Consider the following 16,213-nt stretch of genomic DNA (forward strand, 5'->3'; position numbering starts at 1 on the left):
AGAAAACTGGCAAGCTGGGTGCCAAATTAAGCTTTTCAGAAATTAAACTCGCCCATTTAAATGCCTCTTTTTTTCCTATTTTACATAAAAAACAAAGCCTGTTTGGATACTTGCCTAGCTAACAGATTTCACAGTCACAGCCCAGATGTAACAGCATTTGGTTGCTAATTTATGCATATGAAGAGCTACCTACGCAATAACATCAGATTTGTGAAATAGAATGTGGAAAAACTGCCAAAAAAAAAAAAAAACCACTGGAAAGCTGAATAGAAAGTCGCAGAAGCCCGCCTCACCAGATGACTTTAGGTTTAGGGGAGCCAAAGGTCTCGCAGTCCAGTAAAACCTTCTGGCCTTCGGTGACTGAGTACAGTCTCCTGTCTTCAGTGAGGATCTGAGGAGGCAGCTCTGGAACCAAACACACAGGTTTACAACATGGGCGGAGATTCAGACGCAGAGAGAGTGGGGGAAACAAACGCTCACCGATGACGTATACGTAGGCGTTGGTGAGGATGGTTCCGTGTTTGTTGGAGGCCTGGCACTGGTAGATGGCCGTGTCCCCAAAGATGACGTCCCTGAGGATCAGCGAGGAGTTTGCTGTCACGGTTCGTCTGGGGTCCCTGTCAGTCGCTGTTGAAGGGTTCGCACACTCTCAGTACATCGAAAGGATGCGTGCAGAAAGGAACTCGGCTGGGTTTGTGCTCTGACCTGACAGGGGGGTCCCGTTGATGGTCCAGCTCAACGTGGGAGAGGGGGTACCCTTCGCCTCACAGTCGAGTTTGACTGTCTCACCCGGGGCATAAATCTGACTTTCTGGCACCTTTTTCCAATAAGGAGCAGCTGCAGAGGACAGAATATAACACTAAATCACTAAACAGGACAAGAAAAGCCTAAGAAAGTTGAGGAGGACGGCTTTAAAATGTTTCTGTAGACCTGGAAACATTTGGCTTTACAAAACATCAGACAGAGGAAGGCTGAAGGAGTCAAGCAGATAAAGTCTTCTACCAAGCTTTTATGGGACATTAATTTGCTTTGGAAACTCCAGCAGATGTCATCCTAAAATCTGACAGAAGACTGTTACAGAAATGAAAGTGTGAACTTGCTTTTGTCCAAACTGTTTTTTTTCAGATAAGTTAAATATAACCTACATATATAACCTGTTTTTTGATTTTCTGTATTTGATTTTCATGTTTTCATTCTTGTGATCTGTTCAGTTCGTTCTTTGTGTTTCTTTATAAGATGTTCTAGTCTAATTTTGCTCCCTGTGTTCCCTGTGCCTCTATCCACCTGCCCCCAGCTCATCCTGCCGTGCCCACTTCACCTGTTCCTCATTACCTGTCAGTCCCAGCTGCAGCTCATCTTCCACTCACCCTCAGCTCTTTATACTCAGTCTTTTGTCTCTCACTTACCGCTGGTTCATCGTTTGTTCGTTCTTGGTTTAATGCCACAGTCAGGTTCGTCTCCTTGTCTTCCTTCTGAGTTGTTATAAAGTAGGTCTATTTGTTGCCACATCAGTTTTAGCTTTTTGAAGATGAGACTGTACTCTGGGTTCATTTCCCTCGCACCTGATCATTTGAAACTATCGCAATCCGATCTACTTGGATTTTACAATGTTACACTTTGAAGCACTGTTTCTTATACGTGTAGACCAGGGGGTGTCCAACTCCAGGCCTCAAGGACCACTGTCCTGGAAGTTTCAGGGTTTTTCTGCTCCAACACACCTGATTCAAATTGCTTAATTACCTCCTCATCAAATCATAAAGTTCTCCAGAGGCATTTCCACAAATCATCCGTTTAAACCAAGTGTTTTAAAGCAAGAACACGTCTAAAACATGCAGGACAGCGGCCTCCGAGGAACAGAGTTTGACACGTGTGAAATAGAAGGTCTCTGATACTGTTAACATGTTTAGCTGTCAGGGAGTCTGTGTGTCCTCAGTCGAAACAACAACATAATAACTGTGCTATTCTAGTTACATTTTATAGATTACAAGTTCAAACAACTTGTGGTATTCTTTCATAACATAAGTATGTTCTTGACGTATTAGAATAAATATAAATCTCTTAAAATGATGTATCAATAAGGGCAACTAATAATTTAATCCAAATTTTAACTGGTTATAACTTTAGGAGTAAAAGACGCCTTCAGTCACAGTTTATGTTCATAAAGCAACTTATGCAAACCACTAACTTTAACATATGCAGCAAAAACGACAAAGCTGTGTGGTTTTTGACATTGTTTCACATGTGTTACATTACATTTAAGTTTTGCCTCTGTGTATTTATGGGTAAATAAGCGAAAGAGTACCTTCGACAGTCAAACTGTATGTGTGCACGGCCGTCCCCTGGGTGTTCTGAGCTATGCACTGGTATTCGCCGCTGTCGCTTTCTGTGATGTTACTGAGGTGCAGGCGGCGGCCGAACATTTCTTTCTTGGCACGGGCCTCCAGCAGCTCACCGTTCCTCTTTACCCACGTAATCTCAGGAGCTGGACTGAAAGTGGAGGGGAGCGAAGACGGGTATAGATGGGAAGAGACGGACATGTGGCAGAGAGGAGGAAGAGAAGGAGTCAGCAGGAGAGCAAATGGAGAGGACGCGAGGCAGTAAAGATCGGTTTGAAAGAGCAGATTATCTATGTGATCAGTGAAGGCAGAGGTGAACATGTATGCACACACACACACACACACACACAGACAGACACTCACAGGCCCTGGACGATGCACTCAAGCTCCAAGGTCTGGTCCCGGAGGGCGTGGTACGTGCTGTTGCTTCCAGTAGGCCTCATCATGTGCGGTCTCCGGTTCCGCAGTACCGAATTGGCTGGACAAAGAGAGGCAGAAACGCACAGACAAAGAGCGAGTCTCATACATATGGATGGGTCATTTTCAGATTGCTGTGCTGCTGACGCAGCAGCTACTTCAGACACCCTGACACACCCACATATGGATGCAGGGAGTGGAAGGAGAGACAGCCAGACCTCCCTTACGAGACAAACAGATTCAGGGCTCATGTTAACACGTGTTGGTTTTTCCGACCTCTAGTTGAGCCACAGATGCTTTCCGCAGCCTCTCGTTGTGAGCTGCATCTCATTACAGACGGAGAGGACAGTGGACTCCCCGCTGACTGTGGGGCGTCCGCCGGACTGGGTCACTGCTTTGGTCGGCACAACATGCCACCACATGGTGAGGAGTTCATTTTGCTTTGACGACTCAATGGGTCTTAATAAATACCACACTGCTTTAGCAATTTATTACACACTCTGTTTACACCAAAGTCCTTACATATTTGTTGATAAATGAGCTAATAAAGGCGATAAGAGTGGCAGGCCCTCCCAGATCAGAGACATAGACAGATACTCCTGATTCCCAGTCAATGCAGCAGATTTTCTGTCTCGTTGCAAACAAGCGCCTTGTTGTAAACTTCCTCTCTGCTGAGGGAACGGTTCTTTTCTCTGTGTGAAATTTTGAAATTGCATCATCTACAAAAAGGGAGCAGAACCAGCTCATTGTGTTATTCTCTATAATAGTCTATAATAGTCTTTCAGAAATGGCGCAAACTGGCACAAACAAGTTAATTTCTTAATATGTCTGCTGACACGAAAAAGCTTCTTTCTTTCGGCTACAACACAGACGCAGATCATGTAGAGATAAATCTCACCTGTTCAGGTATTAAAGACGTGATTTATGGTCCAGATTTGTTTTGTTTTTTTTAATCTTCTTTTTAGATTTACTCTTAAATACAGTCAGTAAGTACACCGTACATTCAGATTTGATGCTGAATCTTTATGGGTGAGAATCAAACAGCTCTCATTTGAGGTGAAAAGTCATAAATCTCAGCATGTTAAATAACAACCCTTGTGAAGTTACCTAACAACAAGTTATCAACAGTTTGGCTATTATTCCATGAAACGGAGGCATGCCAAATAAATGAATTGAGAAATGAACTTGTGACGCTTCGATGTGTCCTGACATTTCTGTGTGTTCCTCTGCATTTCCAGGACGAATCTAGTAAGATATGGTTCCGATATCTCCACTAAAACATAAAAGCTAAATGAATAAAATAGCACAAAAAGCCTTAAAATCTTTTAATGCAGCAGGTGTTGCATTTTATCTGTTTGTAGTCATTTTAAAAAAATGTTTTTCCAGTCGTTTGTCTTCAACTCTAGATGAATTCACACAAAGAATCTTTTCTTTTATCTAACTCTCTCCTCCTACTTGTGCATCCTCAGAGGAGCAGCTCGCAGCCATGTCAGGGGCAAAATCTGAAACCAAATTCTCTTCATATTAAAAACACAGCAGAAGCAGAGATTTCAGAAGCAGGCCAGCTCTGTGTGCGTGTCGACAATCACTGGAAGGAAGAAGAAACCTCTAACGGCTAGAACAAATCTCTGTACAAATATCAGGGAAGAAAGAATTTGGGATTTCTAACAAGCAATTCTCCACAAAACCCAATGTTTGTCATGAATCTAATGCCCAAATACACAGTTTTCAGATTTGTTTTTTGTTTCCTACATGGTGAAATTCTAACCAGTTTGCATATATAAAGGTGTTGCCAACCAAAGGACATAATGTTTCACAACTTCAGCTCAGGTTTGATCAGCTGGTTCCACATGCAGAGCAAAACTCACAGGAGGTGACCCTCAGGGTGATGGGTTCTTTCGCCAGGATTGTTCGGGTCTCCAGGTACTGGAGGTTGCAGGTGTAGTCGTCCCGGCTGTCATCCACTGTCAGATGAGCAAAGTACAGGTTGCCGTCCTTCCCCACCACCACCCGCTTGCTGAGCTGGATATGGCGTAGCCCTGAAGGAGGAGGAACACACATCTGTAATATGTCTGTCTTTGTTCTTACCCAGTCATCCAAGACTAAGAGTATAAGTAGAGAGATCTTGGACTTGGTTTTGGTTCCTTTTAAGATCCCCAGTTTTTACAATTGTAAAAAGCCTCCAGAAGTACGGCACATTATCTGTCTTTCTCTCTCTAATGTGAGGAAAGTGCACAACAAAAAGATGGGCACAGAGTGTAAGAGTCGCTTTTATTGAAAAGAAAGGTAATAGAGGCAGAGATGATGAACTCACTCAGATCCATCCAGTGAATGATGGGCTCCATGGAGCTCTGTGGGGGGTTACACTTCAGAACATAACCGTTTCCCTCTTCGGCTTTCAAAGTCACTCTTTTTTCTTTCTGCTGGGAAGGGGGGACTGCACGGAGGTAAACAAGGAACAGATGCACACAGGTAAGGAAAAAGGTGAGAGGCAAACACAAACAGAGAGATTTCCTGAGGCAATCCTCATCACATGTCGTCTTAAACACACACACACACACAAAACGAAGACGTCTTTTGTCTCGCAGAAGTGCAAAGACGTGATATGCGAGCCATGCGTGCACGCTCTCCCGCCCTCCCGTTGTTGATAACCCCACAGGATCCACTGAAGAGCGCTTCACATGACATCAACTCAAGAGTGTTACTGCGGAAACGGTTGTCAGGGAAACTGTGAGGGAAGGAGGTCGCTCAGGAGAGAGCCAGTCACACAGGTGGATGGATAATCAGAGGTGCTCTTTACTTTTGCTCAGGGCTTGTGTTCATGTGTAACTGCTGATTATCGAGTTATTGCATGTAATTACATTCTAGGTTTCACAACTCTGACTTCTGGCAGACTGAGATCTCTATAGGAGAGAAAAACACAATCTGAGCCTCTGAATTAGAAAAAATAATAATAAAACTAATGTTTAGGGAAAATAATTTCATTCCTCTAATAGCTGGAACAAATCAAATTAAAGTTCTGACATTCCATCAAGGAGTGCATATCACCCACCATCTGTCTTGACTTTCAGAGTAAGATCATCTTATGTTGTAGCCGGTTTGATTGAACCTTGAAAATAACGTTATGTGTGACCTCATACAACATTGCCAGATGTTCCACTCAGACTATGTGTTGTGAATGACTCTCAGCTACCACCACATCAAGTTTTAGCTCAAAGTTTGCAAAACTGACCGAGTTATAGTCATTTTGGTGCTGCCTAGTAAGGATCGGCTGTGGCGACCATCTTGGATTGAACTGACTCCTAAAGTTATTCAGCTGTAGATGCACAGCGAATGATTACTTTCTGAAAGTTTCATTAAAATTTTCCCAGTTCTAGAGACATTTTGGTAACAGACACACACACAGGCAAAACTTTACCTTCCAGGGGTGGGCAGTAATAATGTTTGATTTGTTTGGTATCATTTCAAGTCATTCTGTTCTTTTCTGATAAATAAAGCTGGGACATTTGATGGTAAACATGTGCTCTAAACGTATCGATCTGTCTTTGAGCAGCTGGTCCGTTGTTTATGAGTCATCCCTGGGCTCTTACCGTCAGTCCTGAGTATGGCCTCATTAGACACGGCTGTCCCCAGCTCATTGGATGCATAGCAGACATATTTGCCTTGGTACTGCTTCAGTGTGTCCGTGCTATCACTAGGCATGGAGAATTCAAATGAGCCTAAGGTCTCCGTAATCTCCAGCTCTGGGTCAGTGCCTGGGTCAAACTCCTCCCCGTCCTTTGTCCATCGAAAACTTGAAGGAAACAAAAGAAGAAGAAGCGCAGCGGCATCAGCAGCATGACACCGCTCCAACATCAAATGCATACATTCGTTTCTGTGCATCCGACAAGAGTCTTTAATTCACACGAGATGTCACTAAATTTGAGGGCACAAATGGATTGCTGTAAAATTTACATGAGATCCCCTAGTGGGACTCAGCTTGTGCTGTGTAATTGCGATGTTCATCTTTTCCTTGGCAGTCGGAGCAGTTTTCCACTTCAGAGGAGCAAAGACACTCAGAAACGAAGATTGCCCGAGGGCTTAATGACATTTATACCCTGTTGAAACAAGAACTCAGACGGAGGAGAAGCTGCGCTCTCGTGTAATGCTAATATGTAGATGTCAGCTGAACAAGGAGAGGCAAGGTCACTGTTCTCAGCTGTCGGAAAAGATAAGTTAGGCTGCTCATAGATTAACGTGGTTTAACTTCGGACCCGGACCCGGACCCTGCTGTGTTTCTTCTGTTTGTGTGTGTGTGTGTGTGCTGACTAACATGGGCGGAGGGATGCCAGACGCTTCGCAGCTCAAGGAGAAGTCCTCGGGGCTGAAGACGGTGACAGACTGTGGCTGCTTGGTGATCTCGGGAGGCTTCTTGTCTGCGCGGACCAAAGTGAGAGCCACATTCAGAGAGGCACGCCACACACAGGAAATGCACCAAAATGGTTCAAAATGGTTTCAGCACTAAGACAGCGTGCACAGACGGGTGAATTCACGAGACCTGCTTTTACAATGTATGTTGCTGTAATCCTAGCTATAACAACACCTGTACTGCCGAGGTGGGAAACTTAAAGGGATAGTTCTGATCTTTTGAAATGGGACACTGTGGAAGGTTTACGAACATTTAATAATAAATGTGCTGTAGGTAGCTCTTTGAATGACCTCGGTTTGGAGGAATAGAGTTTAATTCTGATTGAATTAGATTGATGCACTAATGGCTTTGAGTTGTTTTAAGACCATGTCAGTCTTCTTTGTTCTTGGCCTTGCTGTTCTTAACTCATCAGTCTCGTTCAAATTAAACTGTTTCATCAAACTGAGGCCATTCAAAGAGCTACAACAGGTGTGGCATTACACTCATTGTAACCTTTCCACAGATGTTGCCCTTCAGAAGATCTAACATGACACATAGAAACCAGAAATACGGCTCATTCACACTTTAACGGCTGCTGTGTTACAGCATATTCAGTCCAAGTCACATTAAAAGACTCCACAGACACAGACATGAAAGACGAGCCCAAAAAAGGAGCAGAGCAAAGAGAGAAGCAGTTTGCAAGGAGAGGAACTTGACAATGCAAGACAGCGGGTTCATGTAAAGAAAAGATATCTGGCACAGAGCTTCCTGAGCGACTAAGAGAGGGAAGAGTTTTTTTTTTTTTTGTTCAAAACAAAAACAAAAAAAGGGGAGGAAAAAAGGAAAGAGAATATAATGGCAGCCAGAAAAAGATTTCTTTTTATTTGTCTTCTCTGTCTATAAGAGCCACAGCAACATACTCACAAATGACTGCTTGGAGAATGTGATGTGAACCAGCACCTTTTTTCAAATTTTTTAAATAAATAAAACATCAGAAATGTTGCTACGCAGAGGCAGTTCGCAGAAGACTACAGGTCACAGCCTAATAATTGGAGGTAATTTGACTTAAAGGGAAAAGAGACAGACATTGAGTCATTATCCATGTGTAAACCAGGGAAACGAGGACAGATGGGGGAGGGGGAGGGGGTGCTGCAGAGGATAGAGAAACAGCTCTGAAGATGGAGAACTGAGCGGACGGGGACGATGGATGAAAGTGCAGCAAAGGGAGAGTGCGTGCAGAGCACAGAAGAAGAAAAAAGAAAAAGACGGGGCGATAAAGAAATAAAACAAACAAGGGCTGAATTGAGTAAGACTGAAAAAGAGAGTGAAGGAATTTAATGGGGAGAAAAAAAATCCCATTTATAGAGGAAATAAGCTCATTTCCCCCAGTTGATCAGATTGAAGTTTAGGCTGCGAGCACCGCTCTATTGCTGGCAGAGGAAGAGGAGCGAAGCCGGCTCTTATAGTGCTTTAACTCCTCTTTATTTGCCCTTGTCTTTGATCTGACAGCCCCGCTGTCTCCTTCAAACTTTCCCTTCCCTGCTCCAGAGACATCTATTGCTGGGAGCCAACGAGGCTGAACGCCCCGCCCTCCCACCAGCACAAACACAGGCATGTTCACAACACTCACATGGACACACAAAGTGGCAAAACACAGCTAATGCACACTAATGCCAGATTTATTTTAGAGCACTGCTGTGCAAAAAGGATTTTTATATTGCGGAGATGGGGGGGGGAAAAAATCTGGCATAATAAAAGTGTTTACAATGAGCTGTGGTAGTACCTTCATTAGTATAAGACAAACATCAATAAAGTTAAAAGCACTTACGATCACCTATGTGGTCTGTTCGTCCACAGTATGACCAGAGGGAAAGAAACGAGGAAAAAATATGGTTAGACATAGATAGATAGATAGATAGATAGATAGATAGATAGATAGATAGATAGATAGATAGATAGATAGATAGATAGATAGATAGATAGATAGATAGATAGATAGATAGATAGATAGATAGATAGATAGATAGATAGATAGATAGATAGATAGATAGATAGATAGATAGAATGAATAACTGGACGGATGCTGTGTAATGGCTTCGTTAATGGTGCATGCTTTTTGACTTCCATCCCACTGATTCTAACCCATCTCCTTTATCGATCATGATCAGAGCCTCTGTAGCTCTAATCGACATGTCAGAGGCTCCCTAATTGAAAGGCAGGGGACACCTTGACCTTTTCCCATTCTCATCTCTGACCTGCTCCTCCTCATCACCCCTCCCTTCATCCTGCCTGGCCTTCTCACCTCTGTGTCACCTTGCCCCTTCGGGAATTAGATGGGCGAAACTCGCTGCATTTCATTGACTTCTGAGTGGTGTGTGTGCAGAATATGGGTAGGCGGTGGAGCGGCATATACACAAAGTGTTGGATAAAGAGTGGATAACAAAAGCAGCAGAGGAAACAGTCTTCTCTTTCTCTCTGCTGCAGCTCTGTGGGCAGGCGGGCGGGCGGGCAGGCAGCAGCAGAGGAGATGAAGATCTATTTCCCTGCAGGCCTCAAGCTCAGCTGTATTTTTAATGCCCACATATTGCATCAAGGAGGTGGAAGAAATGAGATTGAGTTAGTGGGAGAAAGAAAAAAAAAGAGAGAAACTCATTGGAGTTTTGTTGTATAACTAAGTTGCTGATTTAATTCCCAAGATTCAATCAGATTCAGATTGTCACCCTGGAAACCAGATCAATAGTGGGACCAATCAATCCAGTATGAATGGATCAGTTACAAAGTAATTAGACACACCACAGGCCCAAACCTGTGACAATAGTATTTGTGGCATGAAAGAGCTCTGTTTCACTGAATACTGAGGAGGAAACACGTGTTCAAACTGCTCATTTGCACTAATTAATCATGATTAAAGATCATTATTACTGCGCTTTGATGAACCAGCGGTGTAATTAACACAACAAATAGATCTTTGAACCTCGCTGCAGCATTCAGCTATTGTTCTGAATATTGTGGCATTAATCAGTACTCACAGTTGGAGGGTATCTGTATGGCTGCTCGGCTGGGCTGGGCTGGAAGGGAGAGGAGGGTGAGGACGAGGGGGAGGAGGTGGGGGGAGCGCTGCCCCCTACTGCAAACCTGCTGTTGCTGTGTGTGAGGCATCGCTCACAGTGCCATCAAAGTCCCACCTGCTCACACAGGAATGGTGAAATGCACACAGGCAGCCTCTCTTTCTCACACACACACACACACACACACTGAGCTGAGCAGGTGTCAGGCTTCGCTTCTCCTGTTAGAAGTCTTGGCTTTGCTTCATATGCTTCTAGTCCTCCTTGTCCGTTTCTCCTTTGGTTTAAATCAGTGTCACGCCCTCTTGTAGGTTTTTTTTTTCCTCTCTGAAAGATAAAAAAAAACACACACAGCGGATGGGGAAGGGTTGGGAAGACAGAGGGAGGGGCAGAGAAGGGGGGGCCATGTGTCAGAACGGAAGAAAAATGACCGTTCACCATGTGGTCAGATCAGACAGACAGACTGAGACCCGGAGTTTAACACACCCATCAAGAGTTAACAACAAAACATCTCAAACAATAAGAGACTGATTGCAAAACCTGTCACACACACACAATTTGGTTTTAATTACATGACCAGTGACCCGTACGGGGAGGCCAGTAAGCAGGACAGATGGAGAGAATACCACAACAAGAAGCAGAGCAGAACCTCCTATCACCCAGATGGACATAAAAAATAAAGACAGACAAGGAGTCAAATCTGATAAGACGCAGGACGGAGAGTTGACAATTAGGTCTGAGCTGTGTGGCGTGCAGGGCTGCGATGAAGATGCGATAAACATGCTACTGCTCGTGGTGAGCGAGGTGAGCCACCCCTCCTGGGAGTCTATCCGTACTCCATCTATATGATTGGAGCCCGTGCCCATCCAGACAGGCAGGCTGTCCTCCCCCGCGGCTCCACGTGGCGCAGCCCGCTGACTGTTTACACTACTCAATATCACACACAAGGAGCTGTTACAGCACACCGTGATTAAGACGTGCATATGACACAAAAGAAAGTGGCGATAATAAAGAGGCAGAGAGAGCGAGAGGAGGGGCCGTTTGACAGCTCCGCAGGCTCGCCCAAGGAGTTTTGGCTCGACTCGCTGCCATTTCTCGGCAAAGCGACGACAAGGCCTTTGTGTGACCTTGACCGGGAGAAGGTGAACGAGCAGAGGAGGCGAGAAGAAGGTGGAGAGCGGTGATTATCGTTCGTTTGCTTTTTAAACCAGAGGAAAACGGCTGCTGATGCTTTAGTTCGTCACTCACAAAAGCATCAGTGTCTTAGAAAGAGGAACGCTGGGATTTCTCTCCATCCAAAGAGCCAGACTAGATTAAATTAAAGAACAAACAAGAGGTAAAGCCTTAATAAGGCAGTTTAAACTAACAGCACGGGGATTAAATGAGGCGTTGCGCTCACTCGCTTGCCTTTCTGAATAATTGTAAGCAGAGAAGCGGGGGAGAGGAGACGGAGGGATGAGTGGGTGGGAGACTTGAGGAAAGATTAAAAAGTGGATAGAGGGATTGAGGAGGAGCACGGCAGCTGTGACGCTAATCCTATCCTTCCACTCACACATATCTGCACTCATGGGCAAGATCTTTCAATCAATGTGCATCATTTACTTTCTTCTTTCTCCCCTCCGTCTGACTAAAGCCTCTTTAGTTGTTGTTCTTCTGAGACAGCGAGCCAATTAGTCTCGAACCAGCCTCTCCAAATGCCATTAGAGTGAGATGAATGAAGCGGAGCTTGTTGGGGGCTTCAGCACGTGCGCTAATGCGATCTAAGGTGGGAGTTCGTCTATCATTTAGGGGAGCAAAGTAAGACGCCGGTTAACGATTAGTAGCACCTCGCTTGTTATGCTGCCAATCACAATTCCGCAAAAAAGAAAAGTCTAACGCACAAGTTGATCCGCACGCTCTTGGAGGGAGACGGCTTGCAATGCATGAATAGGCAGACAGAAAGGAAAGAGGACAGACAGACACAACTCGACTGGTCTGACAGAGAAGATTACACAGATAAAAAGCCAAGGTTCAGTGGGCTCCAGTCAGGGGGGCAGACTTTACCAGAGCATATTTCAGTAATATTAAAAATACGCAGTAAAGGAGAACACTATAATGGGTTGGGAGGGGAGAAGAAATAACTGGATGTGGAAAGAAAAGCTTAAAGGTTGCCATGTAACAGCCGTACCACCCAAACAGGCTGGATGCCTAGACAGATGTGACCTGAGACACACACTTACACACACACACACATAAAGAACTATCAAGCTGTGTGCACGGCAAGGAGCCAAGGAGCCACTCCATTATCACAAGGGTGAGAGACTGACATTGAAGCAGACACTGGATTTCTCTTCTTCTGGGTCACTGCAGTGCAGTTGTCAATGATCCAATCTCAGCACTGTTACCTGCTTCACTGAGCAGGGGTCAAAGGTCACACATGGGATGGCTGCTTCGAGCCAGGCTGAGGTGACCTGACAAGGTTTCTAAGTGCTTTTAAAAACTATTATCACCGCTGGAATGTCAACCGATGCCATTAGAAATTGTTCAATCACGGGAAGATTGTAGAGTGAGAGTAGATGTCAAGGCGTGGCTGCGATTTTTTTCATTTTTTTCCCCCTACGAGAAAGCTCAACTGCAGAAAATTAGCTGCATATCAAACAAGCCAAATGGACCAAGACCATTTTGCAGATCCATCAAACATTTATGATTTTTTGCTTTGAGGCGTTTTTCTTAGAAAAAAAACAACAAAAAAAAAACCCCACTGTAAGTAACCCAGGCATTATGCGGTTAGTGCTGCTGTCACTATCGAAGTGAAACTGCTACAATGCAAAGTGTACTGTCACTGCCATCCATTAGAAAGAAAATTGCACCCTTCCTTCTTTGGCAAAATGCTGTAATTAGCATAAAGTTGACATGTTGGGCGGTGCCAAGCACTCCGAGTGCTTAATAGGTTCTCTTGTCTGAGGAGAAGGTGGAGTAAAAACACAAGATCAAGCATCAAGAGCCTAATCATGTCCTGAGTTTCACACATTTTCTGATTCCCATAGTGCCAACCACCCACACACACACTGTTTGATTCATATCCTCACATGCACGTGTGAGCAGCTCGTACATTTCCTCCCTACATCACAGATTATGCAAATGTAAATATATTGAAAGCTTGTGCGTACTTTGATCAGATGTGACTGGATTCCAGTGTGTGCACGCGCATGTGTGTGCAAACATGCGTGCAGGCCTTGTGTCATGCCTTGCTTTTAAATATTAACCACCTCCAGCTGCGAAGATGTGTAGGAGGGAGAGGACGCAGGACAGAAGGAGAGGGGGGAGAAAAATAAATGAACATGTGCCCCCCTTTACCCCCTCCTCTACCCTCAGGGTCCGTCTGTCTGAAGGAGCATCGGATGAAACGGGAGACAGATGGAGGGATCCTGGAAGGATGGAGTGATTTAGATAAAAACACGGAGAGGTGGATAAAGTGGCCGTAGAATAAAAGGACCGTAGGAAGAAGTGAGGGTCAGAGTCTGAGAAACAAGGTGATGCTGATTGGAGGATTATGATCAGGCACCCTGCAGAGTGAATTATTCATAAAAAAAACCCTCTTCCTGTCAGCACTGTTTGCCCTAAATTCACCCAGATTTATAATTCATTTGTCGTTCATTTGGTGCGACCCCTGAGTTTGGTGCTGACCATCCGTACCTCTCTGTCTGATTCCCTCAAACTCCCCCTCCCCTCAGCCTCTCTCTGCCGGGGTCATACTTTATGCATGAGCCTGTTGCAGTGAGACAAGTCTCGGGCCCACTCTGTCGCCACAGCAGAAACATGCCGCAGATCACGTGAATGAACTCTGGCTACCTGTTTTCCGCTCCACAACTGTGACACGGCCATTTCATCATTCACCACAGTGACGTTTACACAAGTTTTTCCTGCGTTTTGTGAAAGAGCCCAGACTTATAATAAGAATGGTCTAAGAAGATGACAAACCCATTGTCCTGTCACCTTTTTTAATATATCTTCTTCTCTGTCAAGCCCCTCTGCGTCTGACACTAAGAGCTTTCTTCATTTCCCCACTGATCGCTTTAAAGAGTCCATTTCATACATTTCAAACCCACTTCTCTCTCCATCACTTTAATAAACTGCTGCAGTAGCAGTCTGGCTTGGACCAAAAAAAAAGCAACACGGCTGCCTAATTCAATATTTGCAACTTTATTGGAAAAAGGGTTCTTTGCAGAGAGGCACAGTGGGATATCTGCAACACTCTCATGCTGATCGTCTTTGTTCAAAAAAGGCCAAGTCACACGTGTTTCTGGACCGGTGGTGCATGGTTAACTCTAAATGGAAATTTACCGGCGGTAATAAACAAAAAGAGCTACAGCTTATCAAGAGTCAAGGAACACGGGCGGCGCATTTATCAATACCACTATTAGCATAAGCTTCAGTTAGACACTTTGCGACGCCCACCAGAGCCAAATGCAGCTGAAGAAAGCCCGCCTCGTGGTGCGTCCCTCATGTTGAGGAGCCCACACCTCCAGCGAGCACCGTCAGAGTTGTTTGGACAAGGGTTAGGGGTTAATGCCAGAGTGGCGCAAAGACGGAGAAAATAAAGGTTGTCAAAAGAGCCACGAGGGCAAACGCCCACTCCTTTTTTCATCCTGGTTGCCATGACAACACGGCCTCCAGACAACATCCCACCCCCACCCCACCCCAGTTTCCTGTTGTACATACAAATTCAGTTATTCACACATGGTCACTAACAGGTTTGCGGTATCGCTTACATATGCGCAGACACGTACACACACTGGAGCCTCAAAGACTTACACACCGACACTGTCTTTATGTCTACACTGTTTATACCCACTTAACCTAACATGTAGCTTTGTTTTGTTTTTTTAGCATACATAATTTGCACACCAACTAAATGTTAGGATCCAAAATGCAAGTACAAGATTCAGAAACTCGTCTCAAATTCTCTCATCGCTGACCCTCTCTGAAGTGTGCGTCAATAAACACACCAAACGCAAGATACGAAAAAGAAAAATGATTCTGTTCGACTTATTTATTGTTGCTTTTCCTCTGCATGGGGAGAAAAATATGTGAATAATTGAAGAAGAAAAAAAGAGTGGACTCATTAAGACAACGGTGCAGGGTGGAGAAGGACCGGAGAAGTGGATGGAGCGATGGAGGAGAGAGAGAAGGCGAACATGAAAAAGAAAGAAGGGCAACACCGGTGGGAGATCCGAGAGGGGCAAAACAACAGTCGTAAACAGAAAGCCTAAAAAATTCATAGAAAGTTGGAACGGAGAGAAGGATGTGGGTCGTAAAGGAAAAGTGTTAATGACAGACAAGGAATCCGGAAATGAGATCGCTGACCAGTAAAAGGTTTGTAATGATCAAATAAGTGTTACAGCCATGTAAGAGTATCAGATTCCCCCTCTGTGTGTGTGTGTGAGAGAGACTGCGTATCAGTGGAGATCAACGTGTGTGTCAGCAGGTCAGCTAATCTCTCTTGTCAGCTAATGGAGCCAGTGTTGCAGATGGAGTGTTGCCTCCAGCGCTCTCAGCCTCCAACATGTTAGCTGCTGCTGATAAGGTAAAGGTAAACTGTTTATGGTCAGCCTGAATGTCGTGTCACTTTTTTCACAGGAAATAAAGACGTACAGATTTATGAACACAATCCTGACGGCTGATTTTTTTTTTTTATAAGATGAGTGACGGTAAGATGGAGCGGGAGCTGGATCAACGGATGGGACCTTGTCCTCTGTAATGAGGGCGATGTTGCTTTGGTCTGTCATGGAGAAAAAAGGAGTTGAATGGGAAGGCAAAACTCTCGATTTACTGGTCCGTCTACGTTCCAACCAGGGGTGGAAATTAGCACCCGCCACCCGCCAAATGCGGGTAAATATTTGAAGTGGCGGTGAATTTGATCAACACACACGCCACTGTGGCGGGTTGGCAATTTGAACAGAAAATGTGTTATTTGTCCTCTTGACATATAGGGGGCAGCAATGTGCTCGAGTTGCTGCTGTTACGTC

The 16,213-nt window shown here is 44.7% G+C and overlaps 1 protein-coding gene across 4 annotated transcripts in view; it reads right to left on the bottom strand.

Annotated features, from left to right (window-relative positions):
• l1cama (L1 cell adhesion molecule, paralog a) overlaps nt 1-16,213 on the bottom strand; it is a 43,601-nt gene that overhangs the window by 9,386 nt on the left and 18,002 nt on the right. For 3 of the 4 annotated variants that reach the window (XM_017430945.3, XM_017430946.3, XM_017430944.3), the window contains exons 2-12: nt 10,170-10,532; nt 8,969-8,983; nt 7,066-7,168; nt 6,344-6,546; nt 5,068-5,190; nt 4,622-4,792; nt 2,700-2,814; nt 2,303-2,487; nt 706-837; nt 481-627; nt 294-405 (exon numbers count right to left, since the gene is read on the bottom strand). In XM_017430945.3, coding sequence (XP_017286434.1) covers nt 294-405; nt 481-627; nt 706-837; nt 2,303-2,487; nt 2,700-2,814; nt 4,622-4,792; nt 5,068-5,190; nt 6,344-6,546; nt 7,066-7,168; nt 8,969-8,983; nt 10,170-10,299 — 1,436 coding nt within the window. In that variant the 5' untranslated portion in view covers nt 10,300-10,532. The remainder of the gene's footprint in view (nt 1-293; nt 406-480; nt 628-705; nt 838-2,302; nt 2,488-2,699; nt 2,815-4,621; nt 4,793-5,067; nt 5,191-6,343; nt 6,547-7,065; nt 7,169-8,968; nt 8,984-10,169; nt 10,533-16,213) is intronic. The other variant, XM_017430947.3, reaches the window with a different exon arrangement.

The sequence above is a fragment of the Kryptolebias marmoratus genome, linkage group LG8 (assembly GCF_001649575.2).
Source record: "Kryptolebias marmoratus isolate JLee-2015 linkage group LG8, ASM164957v2, whole genome shotgun sequence".
Lineage (NCBI taxonomy): Eukaryota > Metazoa > Chordata > Actinopteri > Cyprinodontiformes > Rivulidae > Kryptolebias > Kryptolebias marmoratus.